The sequence below is a fragment of the Engystomops pustulosus genome, chromosome 3, assembly GCF_040894005.1.
Source record: "Engystomops pustulosus chromosome 3, aEngPut4.maternal, whole genome shotgun sequence".
In the NCBI taxonomy this organism is placed as follows: Eukaryota; Metazoa; Chordata; class Amphibia; order Anura; family Leptodactylidae; genus Engystomops; species Engystomops pustulosus.
In genome coordinates this window covers 130,318,932-130,339,342 of record NC_092413.1, presented here as the reverse complement: position 1 = coordinate 130,339,342, position 20,411 = coordinate 130,318,932, and the positions used below count along the sequence as shown (strand labels likewise).

The 20,411-nt window shown below is 40.3% G+C and overlaps 1 protein-coding gene across 2 annotated transcripts in view; it reads left to right on the top strand.

The window, feature by feature from the left end:
- CD109 (CD109 molecule) overlaps positions 1–20,411 on the top strand; it is a 129,736-nt gene that overhangs the window by 101,790 nt on the left and 7,535 nt on the right. For both annotated transcript variants that reach the window (XM_072142116.1, XM_072142117.1), the window contains 7 exons: positions 15–180; positions 617–807; positions 6,978–7,130; positions 7,361–7,426; positions 8,595–8,737; positions 10,159–10,315; positions 10,405–10,507. In XM_072142116.1, the coding sequence (XP_071998217.1) occupies positions 15–180; positions 617–807; positions 6,978–7,130; positions 7,361–7,426; positions 8,595–8,737; positions 10,159–10,315; positions 10,405–10,507 (979 nt within the window). The remainder of the gene's footprint in view (positions 1–14; positions 181–616; positions 808–6,977; positions 7,131–7,360; positions 7,427–8,594; positions 8,738–10,158; positions 10,316–10,404; positions 10,508–20,411) is intronic.

The window sequence follows — 20,411 nt, the reverse complement described above, 5'->3', positions numbered from 1 at the left end:
ATTCACTCCCCTAGAATTCTTCTCAAATAACAGCTGCTACAAATTACTTGGAATCTCAAATGAATGAGGTCATCTCCGATAACTACACCCTCAGTCTTGTGACATATGCACTATCATTGGTTGGAAGAAACAAAGCTAAAGAAGGTCTAGACCTCTTAAACCGTCGGGCGGAGCAAAATGGTAACTTTATAATTTTTATATATATGGTTAAAGAAGAATATTTTAAATGTTTGCCGTTTAACCCTGGATTGTACATCTACTGTGTGCCTCTTCATTGCCAGCTGGAGACCCCATAAATATAGCTGTACAGCAGCTCACCTTTGTGTGAGCCGTAATAAGGAATCCATGAGAGGTTTTCCTATACATACGATTTTGAATTAGACATACAGAATTTTTTATTTACATTGGATTTAAGAAACATATCTTAAAAGTTACATTAAATGCTGTGCTTTAGTAAAGTATAGCAAAGCATTTACAATATAAAACAGAATGGTACCATAGCATGCATAATGCAATGGGACAACTTAAGTGCATTGCTGATCTATATATCATTTCATTTATTGTATTGGTCTAAAATTACTCCAAACACATATACACTGGATTTTTTTCATTACAGGTGATTTAAGGTTTTGGAAATCTAACATCCAAAGAGCCCCAGGATGGTGGCAACCAAGTTCTGTTGATATAGAAGTTGCTTCTTATGTCCTAATGTCACATGTCATACAGAATCGTGTTTCTGAAGGAGTAGCAGTAATGAAATGGTTAAGCCAACAAAGAAACCACTTTGGAGGATTTTCTTCTACTCAGGTTAGTTGTTAAAGTTCTACTATGAAAATATAACCCGTTTTATAAATGAAGAGTAACGTTTTGATGTATGACATGCAAATGAAACCCCTTTCCGCACCTTGAAGTAACTGTACATCATAACTACTGTGTGGGTAGTTATCGCACCATGATGTACAGTTAAGTCGTAGCAATCACACTGGCTCAGAAGCTGAGCCAGTGGGATCAGTGTGGGAGCTCGGCTGTGTGTGAAAGTCGGGTTCCCGCAGTAGCAACTGGGATCCTGATTCATGTGATCCCAGCTGTTTAACCACGTAGATGCCACAGTCATGTTGACCATGGCGTCTGTGGGACAGTATCGGGTACATACCCAGACGATTGGCACGCTATAGCATGGAGGTGGCCATCATTTCCATGGCAGCCCTGGGGTTCTATGAAGGTCTCCAGCACAGCCTTCGATAGATGCCTGTTAGATCATGCTTTCAGCACGATCCAACAGTGCTGCTGTCAGCCTATGCAGAATGCATATTAGTATTAGCCCATTAGTATTGCAGTGTATTACACTGAACAAGTTATCAAATTAACATAAAAAAGGGAAAAATGACCACATAAACACAACATCTATAACAACCTGTACAATAAAATAAAATTGTTATTGAACCTGTATGGTGAACGCTGTAAAAAAAACTGCAAAAACTTCAAAAATTATAAAAATATAAAAAGTGACATTTATCCTAACATGATACCAATAAAAAGTAAAGCTTGTCCCGCAAAAAACAAACCCTAAAACAGCTCCGTAAACAAAAAATTAAATTGTTAGGCCTCTTAGTACATGGCCATGCAAAAGCAAGCAAAATTCTCTCAAATTAGTTCTTTTGCAAAACAACCATAAAAAAGCTATATAAATGGGAATTTTTTTTTTTTTTACAAAATACACAAATAAATAGTTCCAATATTAACCCCTTAAGGACGCAGCCATTTTGTAGCTTAAGGCTCGGCCCGATTTTTTGGATTCTGACCTGCGTCGCTTTATATGGTTATAACTTTTGAACACTGTTACTTATCAAAACGATTCTGAGATTCTTTTTTCCCCACATGTTGTACTTCATTTTAGTGGTAAATTTTGGCTGATAAGTTTTGCGTTTATTTACAAAAAAAAAAGAAAATATGATAAATTTTTTGAAAAATTTGCCATTTTCGAAATTCAAAATCATTGCGTTTTCAGGCAGATAGATTTACCACCTAAATAAGTTGCTGAATAACATTTCCCATTTGTCTACTTTACATTTTCATAATTTCTGAAATGTCTGGATAATTTATTTTGATGTCACGCGGCTTACAAAAAGAATATCGCTTTTCCGGATTTTCAGAATTGACTATTTTGGGGATAAATACAGTTTTGAATGAAATTTTACATATTTAGCATCAAAACCCCCTATATAACCAACCCATTTTCAAATCTGCACCCCTCAAGCTATCAGAAACCGCTTTTACGAAGATTGTTAACCCCTTGAGATCTTCATAGTAATTGAATCAAAATGTAGGTGAAATTTAGAATGGTCAAATTGTTCCCTTATACGTTCATTTAGCACTAAAATTTACACATTTCCAAAATATAAAAGGAGAAAACCCACCATACAATTTGTTCTGCAATTTCTCCTGAGTACAGAGACCCCCCACATGTGGCCATTACTTGTTTTATGGGTGCACAGCGAGACGCAGAAGGGAAGGAGGGCGCTGCAGCTGCCAGGATTTTAGTTTCCTCATTGGCCCCTTTTGAAGGCTATAAAATTTTCGCTTTTTCGTTATTTGGGCCATGTGATGCCATTTTTTTTGCGCGATGAGATGCTTTTTCCATTGTTACCATTTTGGGGTTGGTATCACCTATTGTTGAAAATTTAGGAACTTTTTTTGAGGGCAGGAGTAGAAAAGCATCAATTCTGTAATGGATTTTTTACTCTTTTTTTTTTTTGGTGTTCACCGTATAGACTAATAATCATATTATCTTTATTCTATGGGTCGATACGATTACGGGGATACCAGACTTGAATATATTTTCTTACGTTTTACTAAATTTGTCAAACAAAACCCTAATGTGGGGAAAAATCTATCATTTATGTATTGCCGTCTTCCAAGTGGCATAACATTGTTACTTTTTTGGCTACGGAGCTGGTTGATGCACCAGTATCATGTCGGAGTACACATGGTTTTTTGATCACATTTTATAGCATTTTTTGTGGGATTGAATAGCTAAAAATCATAATTTTTGGAAGGTTTATAGCAGTTTTTTTTACGGCGTTTATCGTCGGGGTTCAATAATGATTTACTTTTATTCTACGGGTTGTTACGGACGCGGTGATACTATATATGTGGGGTTTGTGTTATGATTTAGACTTTTTTTTTAGTTATATGTCTCTTTATATGTTTTGGGGGTTTTGGGCATTTTTAGTGATTTATTACTTTATTTTTTTATTGAATAACATTTTTTTTTTACTTTTTCACTTTTATACCATGGGACATGAACAAGAAATCCTCTGATTGCTTGTTCATGATAATATTCTGCAATACTCATGTATTGCAGAGTATTACCAGTGTCAGCCTATACACTTGCATAGGCTGGCACTGTGCCAGTAAGATGACGTCACAGACGCCATCTTACCGGCAATTCTTGCAGGTAACTCTGGGGTCCAGATCGGACCCCAGAGTTGCTATAGCAACGATCGGCGCCCCCCGAAAACGGTTCGGGGGGGCCGATCGTGGGGGAAAGACCCCCCAGAGGCATGTTAGATGCCGCGGTCGCGCTGACCGCGGCATTTAACGGGTTAAGCACCCGCGATCGGAGTCAACTCCGATCGCGGGTGTTACACTGGGGTGCCGGCTATCAGTCACAGCCGGCACCCCGTGTTTCCCGATGCCGGTTCGGCTCAGATCTTGAGCTGAACCGGCATGGGCTCAGCGTCCGATATATCGGACGCTGAGCGCTAAGTCATTGAGCTCAGCGTCCGATATATCGGACGCTGAGCGTTAACGGGTTAAAGCTGAGCAAAAGGTAAACAGCAGTTGCATTTCGATTGTTGCATATCATGCACATTTCATACAATATTCACTGCACCGTGTAAGAGGTAGAAGATGTAAGAAGAAAAAAGAAGAAAGGAAGGGAGTAAAAGATTGAAGAAAAACAGAAGGGAAAAAAAAAATATATATATATATATATTTTTTTTTTATTAATTCTCTGGTGTCACCATCAAATATGAAAGAGATTTTAGGCAGTATTCCTTTCATAGCCTGGCCATGATTTCCACAATTCGTCAAAATCATTAATCTTTATAATACCTTGTTCCCCAAGACATTTTTCCATTCTCCATGTGGAATTAACTAAAGAAATCATTTCAGTAATAGTTGGGCTAGCTTCGTCCTTCCATTTTTTAACCAGTATAACTCTAGCTGCTGTCAAGATTTTATTAATAACCCATTTATATTTGTGGATTTTTTTAAATAGGTCCCTTGACACAATATTCAAAAGTGCCCATTCTGGTGAGAGTCCAAGGGAAACCCCAGCTACCAATTCTATAATTTTTCCAACACCCAACCAGTAGCTACTTAGCTTGGGGCATGACCACAATATATGGCATAGGGTTGCTTTTTTTCCACAGCATCTCCAACATAAGTCAGATTGGTCAGAAAGCATATTAGCAAGTCGTACAGGAGGAGTATACCATCTAGTGTGAATCTTAATTAATATCTCATAATAATTTAAGCAGAACGTATTCTTTCTAATCCCTCTAGTAGCATTAAGCCAGTCCACTAACGGGAAAGATCTCCCCATTTCCTGCTCCCATTTGTTCATATATCCAAGTTTTCCTTTGCTAGTGGTCTCCATAAATTCTGAATATGCTAATGAAATACCGCCTTTGTATTTAACTTTTGATGTCAAAAATTTAAAAAAATCTGGATGGGTTTGACTCATTTATTCCAGTGCCCATAACGTTTCTGACTGATCTTAAAAAGGATTTCAATCTTGCATACACCATAAATTCTGTTGCTGGTATACAAATTTTTTCCCTTATAAGATCAAACGTACATAAGCCTTCTTCAATCCAGATATCGGCTAATAATGAAATCCCCTGCCTTTTCCAGATGTTCAAATTTATGTCAGTCATACAGGCACTCAGAGTGGCCAATCTCATGTCTGCTGGTTCCAGTATTAAGTATTTTTTAATCCTCTGCTGTATTGAGCAGAATTTGATCCATACCATAAGCATCAACCTGGTAGTATCGAGAAGATGGGTATGTCCTTTTTTTAAATCTAGATTGGTAGCTATAAGCAGATCTTTTAATTGCTCATATGACGCAAACTCCGCCTCTATCTGCATCCAGTTTTCCAGTGGACTCTCTGTCCAACATCTCTTACATGCCTACAAGATAAATGGGATATCGACATAATCATGGTGATCTATAGAATAAATTTAAGGTATTATATTTATGGTATGTTGAACGGCCAAGAAAAAAAAATAAAAACCCTAAACCAGAATTAATGATTTTCTTAACCTCCCCCCAAGAAACAGTTAATAAAATCTAAGCTATTAGCTATTGAATCCTAAACTATGTACTTGAAAAGTGGATCTCATCTTGCAAAAAATATGCCTCATATGTTTAATTTACAAAAAAAACCATTTGTAACACTTGTAATGCAAATCTGCTCTGAATGGCGCTCCTTTCATTCAATGCCCGGTCATGTGTCTATACAGCAGTTTACCACCACATATGGGGTATCCACATACTCAGGAGAAATTGCGTATCAAACTTTGATGACCTTTTTTCATCTAACCCTTTGTAAATATTTTTGGCCAAAACTAATGTATTGTATATTGCACCTCCATTTTTTTAACCCCTGTGAAACACAAAGGGTTGATAAACTTTTTAATGTTGAATTTTCATACATTGAGGGGTGTAGTTTCTATAATGGGGGGGGGGGATTTATCAAGGATTGTATGGGTGCACAGCCAGGAATTTGTGACTTTTCCACCCTTCCACCACTTTCACATAAAGTGGGTAGAGAGGGACGTGTAGAGATCAGAGTCCAGTCACAGAGTGGGCCAGAGCGTGGTAGGGACACCCAATGTTAGATTATAGTGCAGTTCTACACCATTATGTACTAAGAGTCTGGAGCCTCTTGGCGGAATATCGAGTTCCAGAGCTTGTTAAATCCCCCACCCAATGTTCTCATCTTTTGGTTTTCTGGAAGTATAACAGTGCACATATTGAAGCAGATTGCTATAATTTTTGAGGGAAAATATTCTGTTGAAGTCACTTATAGCCATCCCTTTATGACTTCATGAGTGCAGAGATGGTGCAGAGAGATCAGTCACTAATTGGGAAACCTACAGATCTGTAATGTAGCAGAAATTTCCTTCTTCAACAAAGAGGTCTACTTGTTATACTTACATGTGGTCTCAAACTTGACTTAGAGAAGTGAACTAAATCATCATTATTCTCTCTACCTTACCTAGGTGTCGGCGTTCACTGGTGTTAGGCAGGATCTTACTCCAGTTTTTTTTAGAATGTCTTATGAGCTCTTTTTTGCACATAGAATTTATTATAGGGATCTAGACATTTTATTAAATGAGTTGTGGAGATGCAACCTTTTAGTTTAAAAAGAGCACACATTTTTGCAACTGGTTCCAAGGGTTTACCGGTACTTAAATCGCTATTTGAAAAAAAGTTTTCTTAAAAACTTTTTGAAAAATCACACTTTATAATTCTGTCAAGCATATCAGGATTCACTTGATAAATCTGGATTAAGTTGTCTGAAGCTGAAAGTGGCAGGGATTAGAATGAGTTTCAAAAAAAGCCACAGATATGGTGCAAATAGGAAGATCTGACAACTGTGAGACATTTAAAAAAGAAGTGCACAAAGTAATGACGGCATGCCCCCCTCCATTGTTGGGGGGTAGCAGGATGACACGGGAAGTCCCAAGTCCTGCTGCCCGCAGGTCACTTGACCCGTCTTTTCAGGCGGGTTTACCAAATACTATATGGGTGACCTTATTAGGGTCTTGTACATACCCTGGTTGGTATTTGTGACCAAACCCTTTAATTTGAGTGGAACTATATAGAACTAAGTATAAACTATTTATAACATACAGTGGACTCATTTTATAGATAAAATACAGATTATCTATTTTCTTTATCAGGACACTGTAGTAGCTCTGCAAGCAATGTCTTCCTTTGCATCTAAGTACTCAAACAGCAAACCAGCATTGCACGTGTCAGTGGAGGGAAACCAAACAAATTCTCCAAGTTTCAGAATAAATTCTGAGAATTACATGATGCTTCAAAGTAAACAGGTAATACATAAAGTAATTTTAATCTTTATTAAATATGTGTCAAATACAGTATATGTACTTTAATATTGATCTCATTTTAGAGAGCCAATGTCTCTCTATGATATAATTTATATTTTGTATGTGAATAATGTTAGTTCAAATGCATTTTGTGGTTGAAATGAAATGTTAATGTGTAAGAATATTGCTAATACATTTTTGAAATAGTGTGAAATAAATATTTTGAATTTCAGATTGAAGTTGGGAAAGACATTAATATAACAATTCGTGCAGAGGGGGCTGGATTTGCCATATTGCAGGTAAATTGTTCTTGCATTTAACAATACTAACATTATCTCTCGTGTTTGTAGTTGTCATTTTAATGGCAGACAGATTGCAGTAGCGACACTTGTAGTCAGTTCTGGCTGTCAGGAGATTTGTCACTGTTTCAGACTCTTATGTGGCACAACTGGAACATGGGAGCATTGAGCTCAATGTTAGTAAAGGCAACACCATGGGGGATATTTATCATACGCTGGCGCTCGTGCGCCAGTGTATGATCTCCCCGCCGCTGCAAATTCGCAACCCGATACATCAAGAGGCTTCTGCCTCTTGATGTATCGGGCTTCCAGCATCGCAGCGTTTAACCTGCCTGGCGTAGAAAAGAACGCAGCCGGCGACTTTTCACGTATGAAAAGTCGCCGGCAGCAGCGAGTGCACAGGCGCAGGGACAGTAACGCCCCCCCCCCTTCACTGGCGTGAAGGTGGCGGATTTGGGAAAATAATCGCAAAAGCTAGCAATAAGCTAGCATTTGCAATTTATTTCAGGGCCTCTGTGCCACTGGCGGTGCGCAGAGGTCCTGATAAATATGCCCCCAAGAGTCTATGGTGCCCTACATACACTATACTACAATAGCCTTTACATTACTTGTCACTTTTTCCTCTGTTGGAGAAACTAGTGTACCAGACACATCTGCCCACTAATTACCATGTATCATTGCTGCAATATCTAGTCTTTGTGAATTATCCAGAAATATTGAGAATATTATAGGTTGTTTTTTAGTGATACTCAGTTATCAATTTGGCTACCACCAACAAGAATTGTTGGTGAATTTCCTCCCCTGACAAATAGGCAAAAATTCAAAAAATCATGTGTGGCTTTGGTGCTTGTACCGTTTTTTTTATTTGTCTTCCGCTTCATCATGCTTCTGGTATTTTTGAAAAAAAAATAGCAAGGATTGCATCACTATTTTTTCATTATAAATATTGAAAGCACAATAAGGAAGAGGCATAATGCAAATGTGAACTTGGCCTTAGTGAACATGAATCTTCAATGATTTCAAATGCAGGGGAATAATTCAATATTGGATGATCCAACTGTTATATGTTGTAATGAAACTTAGAAAAGTAATAAGTTTTACAGTAGTAGCAAGGGTGAACATCAATTTTGAAACATGCTCTAAAAGGTTAGTTTTCTTTCTATTTTAGCTGCACATTATTTATAATGTAAGAAACTCTGAATCCCAAAGAGCACGTAGATCTGCTGCAAGTAAAGATTCTTTTGATTTGGATGTTACTGTAAAGGATAACATAGAAACTCTAAATTCTGTGACTTTAAATGTATGTACAAGGTATGTCATATTTCAAGAAATAATATTTATTTGTTATATGAAGTATTAGAACTGTCTATCTAAATGCAGTGCCTACAAAGTGGCAATAGTTTTGCTGGACACAAAGATTCAGAATTCAGAAATCAAGTCAATTTCACAGGTTTAGTAGCTCCACATTTTTACTTGAAAATCAAAATGCTACCATCACCAATTGAGTTAAAACACTGTAACAACTCATGTTTGTGGTCAAATATTTCTTTACATTATCTAAGCATATAAAAAAATCATTTAATTGACAAAACTGCATCTAAGTATTTAAAGACCATTCATTACATGGAGACTTTCAAGTTCTAAGCATCTGCGTTTTTGTCATTTTGAATTTTGTTAACAAATGGTCATTTAATGTTGCTCTCAGTTTCCTTTCGCTTATATTTTTTTAGTTATAAATTATTTTAAAAAGCTAGTAGTAATTTTGGCAAGTAGAGATGTGTCCTTCCTTTCCTTTCCCTTTAGCTTGGCATAAAATACCAGACAGGAGTGTTAATATCCAATTTCTTTGGATTTCTTAAAACTAGAAAGGGAGGAATTAGAGAGGAAAAAATAGATTTACACAGCTGGGTACTACATGTAGCTATTTTACTTCTTTGCGGACACTTCTGTAGACAGATATAGATAGATAAATAGATACTGCAGATATATCCCTAAAAACAATGTTTTAGAATCAGAAGTGTCAGGAACTGATATCTGTATTTAGTTATTTCTGTGTTTAATTTAGACTTACTTGGTCCATGCTATAACATATGGTTTCATTTATTTTTCATACAAAAGCCAAGCAAAGTTAAAATTCGAAAGTTGGCTTGGACTTTCTAAGTTTCAAGTTTCAAGTATCTATTTATATGGGGGCTACTTCCTTCTCACCCCTACAAGTCAAATTAGTATGGAGGTGGCATAAAGAATTACAATAATTTGTGGAGCACCAAGAATTGTGGTTATTTCAGGACTTGTACACCAGAAAATGGTAATGCAAGCCCTGATAAATATTCCCCAATGGGTGAAATAAGTATTGATCACCTTACCAATTTTTTGAGGAAATATACTGTATTTCTTTATTGACATGAAATTTTCACCAAATATTGGTAACCCATCCAATGCACACTTGCAAATAAATCTGATTTGACAAGCACTGTGCAGCACTGTGTAATTTGTGTGCGCTATATAAATAAAGAAATTATTATTAAATCAAACCACAGATGCCCATACATTTATTTATGCATGAGTATATATATATATATATATATATATATATACACACACAGCGACCAGAAACCTAGAAACCTAAATTCTATGAATGAACCGTTAAAGACACCTGCATATACATGCACAAATGTAAACTTATTGTTGTCTCTCAAAGTATTTTCTATCATATATATCCCCATTGTCAGGAACGCTGAAATAGAATCCAATGCACCGACTGGCATGGCTGTTCTGCAGGTGGATTTGCTCAGTGGCTTCAGTTTGGCTCCAGATGGTATTAATCTGAAATATCCAATTAAAAAGGTGGAAACTGTTGATGACAAAGTGAACATATATATTGATTCTGTAAGTTGATTTCTCATGTTTTTCCCTATTTGTTGATTATTGTTACAAAAGGTGTGTTCTCAAATAACCAAGGAAATGTTACTTTTTAGCTCAACCAAACAGAGTTCTGCTTAAATATTCCAACCACTCGAAGTTCAAATGTTGGTTATACCCAAGATGCTTTTGTATCAATCATTGATTACTATGAACCCGGTAAGTACAAACTGTTTAAAGGTTTACATATCATTAGCAAAACTTTATTATTAACAGTAACTCTATGGCAACATCTGCAATAAATAAAGCTGTAAGTACTGCAAACGATTTGTTGTATAGTTAGAGAATTGCACAGCAATGATTTGAATCTGCTGGATATATACGTAAGTATTGTGAGAAAGTGAGAGGTGTCATTTGGGAAAACTGCTATCTGTCCTACAGGCAGATGAAATGCAGGTGGTAAAAGCCCTGGGTTTGTCTGCAGTAACCCAAGGGTTAATGCAGACATGATAAGCAGGAATAGTCTGTTTTGTCTGTGTTGGCCTAGCTAACACAGACACATTTGTAATGTCCGTACTGGGCCTGCTTATTATGGAGTAGGGGTAGGCTGGTAGTGGGACTCCTACTCCACCCGGGCTTCGGTCCTGGGCTTTTGTATAGCCCACAGGTGCGGGTCACAGGCCTCGTTAGGGCCTGATTTAATCTGCTGGCCAGAAGCAGTAGGAGAGTAGGAGTGGAGAGCTGAAAGCGAGATTGTATTCTGACAGCAAAGGTAACTGAGGGCCTCCTGTCTTGCTGCTGGCCAAGAGCGGGTGCCAGGCAGCCTGGTACCCGGATAGCTAGGGTCCATCAAATGTTTTAGACAGCGCCTAGCCGGGCAGGAATTACTTTTGTAACGTTTTTGCATGTGCCTAAGCCGAGGCTGAATTTGTGTTCTGTTTTGCAAGTGTGAATAAACACTTAAGTTGGACTTTAAACCGGCATGTGTCCCTGCTTCCTGCACTGCTACCAGTCAACCACCAGAGCAATTCCCCACAGTATAGAACTAATCCACAGAATTGGTATTACCATGTCTATAATATCCTGAACTTCATTGTAGCTTAAACTGCTTTGTAACATGGTCACATTGTTAGAGATTGTATTAACAATGCCAGAATTGTTGTTTTTATTATATTTATTATAGAAATTGAATAAAGTATATTTAAAGGACATTCTCCTGCATATGGGTTGTTTTTCATTTAACCCCTTTAGGGGGGGGGCATTTATCTTTAGTTGACACATTTGTATCTATCTTTTCTTGTTTTTTTCCGACTTTTGGACTTGTTGGATTTCTTTTAGAGGTTCATATATCAGGCAACTATGTCTATAGGGTTTTTGCAACTTTTAATTGAAAAGTCACACAAAAGTCGCACATATGTCTCAAACTCTTCTTCAACTTCTTTTAAAGTTTTTTCCTGGAGAGACTTTTTAACCTTGATTTGCTCCAAAATTGCAACGTATTCATACATTCACCTCTTGATTTTAAAGATATATCAGGTGCAACACTGAAAAATTGCTGCATGACTAGTTTTGCTAGGCGAGTGGAAAAGTCACAAATTTAGGAGAAAATAAAGGAGAAAACATAAATAACCCCCGATGAGTAGTCCTATTTTTTCAAATCAGACATGTGTCAATTTATATGGTTATAACTTTTGAACACTTTAACTAACAGTGATTTTGAGATTATTTTTTGTGACATGGCGTATTTTGGTACATGTTTTTGTTTATTTACAGAAAAGCAAAAATTTGACAAAAACTTAGAAATTATACATGTGGATGTTACTTGTATGGTTGCAAAGTAAAGCAGAATGAATTACCATATTTTTTGAGGCGGGGGAGTAGAAATAAACATTAATTTTGTAATTTGACTTTTTTTTGGTGTTTACCATATGCCCTAAGTAATATATTACTTTTAATTGTATGGGCCAGTACAATTACGGTGATACCATATTTGGATATTTTATTGTTATGTATAAAAATGTATAGTTTTTGCATTGCCTTTTTACAAGAGGTGAAACGCTTTCACATTTTTTTTGTCTACAAAACTGGTTGAGGGCTACTTTACACCAGAAAAATTCTAGAGTAGATAAATTTTTTGGTTTCAACAAGATTTTATTGATGGTAAAACACAAAGATGCCTTACAACAGAACATGGCAAAACGGAAACCTGTTAAGTATGTAGATACATTTTTAATCACTTTTTATTGCGTTTCTTGTTGGATGAGATAGGTAAAAATCTAAAGTTTTGATGTTTTTTTTAATTTTTTTTTTATACGGTGTTCAGTGAGTTCAATAATGATTTAGGTTTGATTGCGTGCTCATTATAGTACCTATATAGTTCAATATAGTACCATGCTATAGCAATGATTGTGGAGGGAGACCCCCGTTAAGCCATTTAAATGTTGACACCTGAACAATTTAACCAAAAAGCAAAAACTGCAACATGCATAAATACATCAAGTATACAAATATACTTGAAAAGACTCAAGCACTACCTATGGAACTATAAACCAAATAAATGAAGAAGATAGGGGAAATGTAGTGATATAGACCAAAATAGATGGATCCCCCTGATGAAGGAGTTTCTAAAGAAATGCGCCCCAGGCGGCACGTTGGTCTTTGGGATCCAAGCTGCTGCCCACTTCTGATTCTAACACTGGATGTAATCTTTATATCTTTTTACCTTTGTTCAGGATAGTTTACTTCTTGCTTATGTTTCCATAGCTATGTAATGGCTCATTTTGATTTTCTTACTTATGAGATTTATATGAATGAGGTGGCACTGGAGATTGGTGAATGGATTCTAATGATTCTAACTTCGGTTAGAATTTCAGGAAAAATTTGATTCGCCACGAAGCCGAAGTTTGTGCTGATTCGCGGAAACGAATTTGGTTTTTTTCCCCCTCATGTTTCTGCTAAATCGGCGCGACGTGTTACATGGGGCAGAGAATTCTGGTAAGGAGAAAGGAACACCGCCGATGACATCTGCAGACCTGTAAGCCAATCAGCGACCGGCAGGCTTATGTGATGTCACACAGCCCTATAAAGCCCAGCCATTTTCTATCTCAGCACTTCACACTTCATGTTGTAGCGTTCAACCGCTGCTATTGTACTATGCGATTCTTGCTGCAATCCCTCGCTGTTCTCTAAGGGGGTTCTATATACCCCAAATAGCAGTTCTATTTAGTGACAAAATCGAATAGGAAGAAATCTGTTTGACATTCATGCATCTGCAGTAGTGAGCTGTCAGTTGTGGGTTATCTGTATAAAGCACATTGCCATACCTTTTGGGGGCTCTAGTATACAGCCAGATTCACGTGTCAAATCCAGGTAGTTTATATAGTGATTTCCACTGAAATTACACTGTCAGTTGTGGGGTATCTGTATAACGCACATTGCAATACCATTTGGGGGCTCTAGTATACAGCCAGATTTACGTGTGAAATCCACATAGTTTATACAGTAATTTTCGCTGAAATTACACTGTCAGTTGTGGGGTATCTGTATAACGCACATTGCAATACCTTTTGGGGGCTCTAGTTTACAGCCAGATTTACGTGTCAAATCCATGTAGTTTATAAACCACTGTCAGACAGAAAGGTGGCAGGTGGAGCAGGCAGAGGTGGCAGCACAGTAAGGGGATGTCCAGCAGGGGTGACTCTGTGAGGCCAGAACTACCATTGTCATCTAGTGGCAGTGTGTTGATCAACAACCCAAAGGTTGTTGAATGGTTGACTAGGTCATCCAATTCCTCAAATATAACAGGGCAGACTTCCGCTGCTTCCTGCAGTAGGCAGGCTGTGCATACTGACACCGGTGAGGAGAGTACCAGTGACCGGGAAACGCAAATTGACGATGATGTAGCCGATCGCACTTGGGAGCCGGGTATATCAGGGGATTCATCGTCGGGCGAAGAGAGTGTCAGCTTGCAGAGCAGGCAGCAAGTCGCTACTGTGGCTGTGAGTCAGCAGGGTAACAGCAGTGCGAGGACGGGAGCCAAACATCCGCGGGGTACAAATCCCGATTCGCAGGCCAAAATAATCAGTGGCACAGGGGCATAGCGAGGCAGCGGCGGTAGTAGTCGCTCAGTTCAGAGTGTTGGCGGTAAAATTACCACCTCAGCGGTGTGGCAGTTTTTTGAACATGGGTATATGTCGTATCTGCGGGCAGAAAGTGAAGCGTGGCAAAGGGAGCTAACCTTGTCACCACGGCCCTGCGCCAACACATGCAGCATCACCATTCAATGGCCTGGGAGAAACGGGTGTCAGATGCGGTCCATCCTGCAGGCGCAGCAACAGCAGCAGCACCTAGTGGCACAAATGCTGTTTCAGCAAGTCAAGGCTCCAGCACCTCTGCCGAAGGGAGCTGTTTGTCTTTGACATCATCTCCCGGTGCAGATGCTCCTGCACCTCGCTACGCATGGCGCCAGCAGTGATTGAGCGAGGCGATTACAATAAGACAACTCTATGCGTCCAGCCATCCGAAGGTGCAGAAGCTGACTGTGCTCTTGTCGAAGTTGTTGGTACTGCAGTCTCTCCCTTTCCAAGTCGTGGTCTCTGCACCCTTCAGAGAACTAATGGCTTGTGCCGAACCGAGGTGGAGAGTTCAAAGCCGCAATTTTTCTTCCAAAAAGGCTGTGCCAGCCCTTCACCAAAATGTACAACAGAAGGTGGGCCAGTCCTTGAGCTTATCAGTTTCTTCCAAGGTGCATGGCAGCGCAGACATGTGGAGCTGTAATTATGGTCAGGGCCAGTATATGTCCTTTACGGCCCACTGGGTGAATGTGCTTCCCGCCCAGCCACACCAACAACTTCCACAAGAGACGGCGCTTTCTCCTCCACGTTGAAAAACTGCTGCTCCTGCGCCAGTGTCCGCCTCCGTCATGGAAGAAGAAATCAATGTGTGGCTTTCTCCGTGACAACTAAAAATCGGAACCATGGTGACAGACAATGGGAGGAACATGGCGTCTGTGCTGGACAGAGGAGGGACGGTCGATGCACCCTGCATAAAGCATGTGTTCAATCTGGTATTCAACAAGTTCCTGAAGACTTACACCCATCTGCAAGACATTCTAAAAATGGCCAGGACACTGCACGCACTTCAGCCATTCTTACAAAGCCAAGCACACCCTCCTCGAGTTGCAGCGCCAGAACGGCCTACCCCAACATAGTCTGATATGCGATGTTTCCACCCATTGGAATTCCAGCCTCCATATGTTAGACCGCCTGTATGAACAGAGAAAAGCCATTAATGATTTTTTGATGATGCAAGCGGACCGTAGTACTTCCCTGTGTAACTTTGATGTCAGCCACTGGCAGTTCATGCGTGACACCTGCCGTTTGCTCAGGTCTTTTGAAGAGCCCACGTTATTTGTCAGTTGCCAGGACTGCGGGATGAATAACGTCATTCCACTGCTTCATGTCCTGGAACTCATGCTGCAAAATCTGTCTGGTCAGGGCACTGGAGAAGTGGAGACTACATCTTATGGTCACATGAGTCTGGTGGGGGCTGAACTAGCGGAGGAGGAGGACATTGGAGCACAAGCAGAGTCTGGTGCAATTTGTGGTTTTTCTACTCAGGTGACAGGAGAGGAGGAGCAGTAGCATCCGGAGGAGGTAGAAGACGAGGCAGATGACCGAGAAGCACCGTGGCAGTATACTGTGGATATGGAGACTGGGAGTCCCTCAGAGTCACTTGCGCAGATGGCCCGCAGCATGCTGCTTTGCCTAACTAGTGACAGCCGAATAGTCAACATCCGGCATAGGGATGACTTTTAGCTCTCCACCCTCTTGGACCCTCGCTACCGGTCCAAAATGGGTGACTTTTTTCCTTCTGCTGAGAGGAAGGAACAGCTGGCATACTATAGAGAAATACTGAGCACACAGTTGGCCGCTGCCTATGTGCGCCATTGTCCATCCTCTGTCAGGTCTGACTGGGGGATTCCTGGCATTCCTCACGTACTACTACCACGGCTGCTGTGGGGAGCTGGGGGCGTAGGAGCAGTAGCAGTTCCATCAACAGTCGCTTAAGTCTGGATTCCTTAATGAGCAATTTCCTTCACCCGCCTAGTGAGGAGGGTAGCCGCCACCAGCAGCAGCAGCAGGTCATGAAGCAGACCCTACACCACCAGGTGGTGGCCTACTTGGACAACACTTTACCACCTGAGGTAGAGGATCCCATGGACTACTGGGCAGCCAACCTTGATGCGTGGTCGCAACTTGCGGAGTTTGCAGTAGAGAAGCTGTCCTGCCCGGCCAGTAGTGTGGCATCAGAGCGGGTATTCAGTGTGGCGGGGGCCATCGTTACCCCCAGGAGAACCTGCTTGTCCACCCGTAATGTGGAGAGACTGACCTTTGTGAAGATGAATCAGGCTTGGATCGGCCAGGATTTCAACTCACCAATGCCTAATGCATCAGATTAGATCAGCCATGACGCCTCCACCAAACGTTGAGAAATGATTCGGGGTTCTAACTACCTGCGTCAGCTACTATTCTGATGCTGCCACCCGCCTGATGCCACACATCTGCTGCTAGTTGCTCCATCTGCCTCCTAACATCTTTACCAGGGACTGGAATTGTCCGCCACCTTCACACTATATCGTGGTGCCACTCTGCAGGCTCCTGCTGCTTCTGATGCCACCAACACACTATATCATTGTGCGACTCTGTGGGCTCCTCCTGCTGCTGCTGCTTCTGATGCCACCTTCACACTATATCATTGTGCCACCCTGCTGGCTCCTGCTGCTGCTACTGATGCCACCAACGCACTATATCATTGTGCCACTCTGCAGGCTCCTGCTGCTTCTGATGCCACCTTCATACTATATCATTGTGCCACTCTGCAGGCTCCTCCTGCTTCTGATGCCACCTTCACACTATATCATTGTGCCCCTCTGCAGGCACCTACTGCTTCTGATGTCACCTTCACACTATATCATTGTGCCACTCTGTGGCTTTCCCTGTTGCTGCCACCATGGTGCTGACACCTGTGGACTCCTGCTGCTGCTTCTTCTGTCGCCACCTCAACTCTCTTATCATTGTGCCACTTTGTGGCCTCCTGTTGCTGCTGCTGATACCACCTCCACACTATATAATTGTGCCACTCTGTGGCTTTCCCTGTTACTGCCACCATGTTGCTGCCACCTGTGGGATCCTGCTGCTGATGCCACCTCCACACTAAATCATTGTGCCACTCTGTGGCTATCCCTGTTGCTGCCACCATGTTGCTGCCACCTGTGGGCTCCTGCTGTTGCTTCTGCTCCTGCCACCTCCACACTCTTATCATTGTGCCACATTGTGGCCTACCATGATTCCGCCACCTCCATAATTTGTCATTGTTCCTTTCTGCAGCCTACTCATTCAGCTGCCAACTGACCGCTGTCTCCCTGGAACACCCTGTGATTTCCATAATGCTGTTTTCCCCCTCCATCACTCTATGACGTTGCCACTATGTTTGGTTTTCCCCTTCATTTCATCTGTCAGAAGGATGAAAAGCTTCTGGATTGATAGCCAAAAGCATGAGTGGATACAGAACACAGACGACATGCAAATATCCCATTTACTGCTCATCTCTATTCTGGATCAACTCCTGTTTGTTTTTATCTTTAGCAATACTGATGGATTATTGACCGATTGAAAGAGGACACTGACGCGTGAAAAGAAGGGCAAAATGATCAGTGACGTCAATGCAAAATTACTGCCGACATCCTCTGCACTCTTTTGGGGGGCTTTCCACATGTATCCGCGTTTCACAGAACAGGTTCTGTCGTAATCTATGGAATCATCTGATGTCAGTGTAAAAAGAGTGTACTCTTTGATGTTATAGTGGGATCTTGGCCCTCAGCTCGGTCCTTTCGAGCTGGCACAGACGTTACCTTGTCAGGCTGCGTTCCCGCTTCGCTTATTTGGGGAAGTTGGCCAATGTAAGTGCACATGGAAGTGAAGAGTAAAGCGATTCTAAAAGCCGCGGCTGTCATGTGCGTGTCATACTAAAACACAGCATTGTTTGAAGACCAATGCATATTTAAGCATGGCACAACATTCTACAACACCCTACATGCTCTCTACAGCCACGAAATGCCTGTTTTTTTAACATGATTCGTTTTGATTCGATTTGGGTCGAATCAATTTTTTTCAAAAAATTCGGCGAATCGGGACGAAACGAATTTTAACAAATTCGCCCATCTCTAGGTGGCACATTTACAATTTTTATATATGTACTTTTGCATATGGTTGCATGTGGGACCCCATCCAGATGTGCTATTTTTATGGCCTGTGTCCCATGTGGGATTAATTCTTCCTTTGTTTGATATGAATTATATGAAGTACTTTTAGAATGAACTAATAAAGATTTACTATTTTATCCATCTATTTTCATCTATATTAGTGCATTTCCCCTATCTTTTTCATTTTTTTTGACACCTGACAAAGCTGACAATGCAGTGTAACAGACGCCATAGAAATGAGCGCCCCTCTGATCGTCGGCATTAACTTGTTAAAGGGGTTATCCCGGTATAAAAATTTACGTAGGGCTAGGCTGGGGTGGGCTATTTAAAAATAATAAACGTGTACTTACCTCATCCAGCACTGCCGATGTCCCGCGCCGTGGTCCGTCTCATCTGTGCACCAGTTTGTTTACGAGGGTGCACATGCTTTCGGTAGCTCCCATCCGACACCATCTCCCAGCGCTTACAATGTTGAGAGATAGGGACAGATGGGAGAAGCTGGCCACCTCGCCGTCCAGAAGCTCTCTGTGCGCGGCTTCTGTGCCCCTGAGGAAAACCCCTTTAAACCCTTGAAACCCAGAAATGAGCCTAATTGGCATTGGCTCGGTGCCATCATGTATGACACTGTTTTTTAACAGGGGTCCCCTAGCACCATTGATGTACAGCACTGCACGCTAAGCTGTAAAGTATATTAGGATCAAATTATATATTTTGATTGTTAAATATTTGAAATATATTGTTTGAAATTTTACAACGATTTTGGGGAGATGGCTTTTTTTGCAAACCTCTATTCACCCTTGTACATAAGAACAACCTGCAAGGATTACAAGTTACCTAAAACATTACTAGACTTTAAACAAAGTTGTATAATATATGTTATGAAAGAACACCTTCTATGTCCTGTTTTTCCTCTGACTTTCTTCATTATTTAAGCAGTTAAAATCAGCTTTCTGACCTGTACACCAATGACAGCTGAGAGATAAAGCAGTCTGATAATTTTTCTAAAAACTCTTTACAGACAGTCCCTGGGCATTCTATTCTCCTTAAAGAGCTCAATATCTAGGTATAGAAAGAGTTCATATTCAGCCTCCTTTCCCTTTCTCTGTGCTGTGTACACGACTGTAGATATACTTCTCACTTCAGGAGTAGGAGAAAAAACATGAATGTGTGACCTTTGCCTATGGTCACCGCTGATTCCTGTGTTATCTGCCTTGCTAATGGAGGTGTTGATGCTTCTTTTTTTTGTATTTGTGTATTTACTTGTCGTTTTGTGCATTTTAATGATGATTGAAATGATATTACAAAATATCAATACAAATTAGGTCTGTATATTTAGTCAGAACATTTTTGTGTTTTAGAGCTACCTAAGCAGTAGGAAATGAGCCTGTTTTAGGACATTACTTCCAAGAAATAACGTAATGAATAATAAACTGGATAAGTGATCCATATGCCAGAAAGAAAGTGTGATTTGCTGGACTTTCATCAAAAGTCGTCAGCATATTTCTAACTAAAGTAATAAGAGGTGAAATGGCAAGCAGAGGAAACTGAGTGTTGTCATCACAATATACAAGCAAAACTGACCTGGTCAACACCTAGTGCAGCCAATCCCTCCCCCATGAACACTCTGTTCTACATTTTGCACTGTGATGACATAAACATTATCTGATGAAATGAGTGTTTCCACGAAACATGATTTTCTTCATTTAGGTAATAGTAAGATAAGAGTAAATATGAGTTTTTATTCATTTGACCTTTGGTGCAGTGCCATCAGGACCTAAGGTGTTTGCTATATAATGATTGTACTTAACATCTAATGAAATAATTTCTTGCTTTTTTAGATAAAACAAGCACATTTATCAT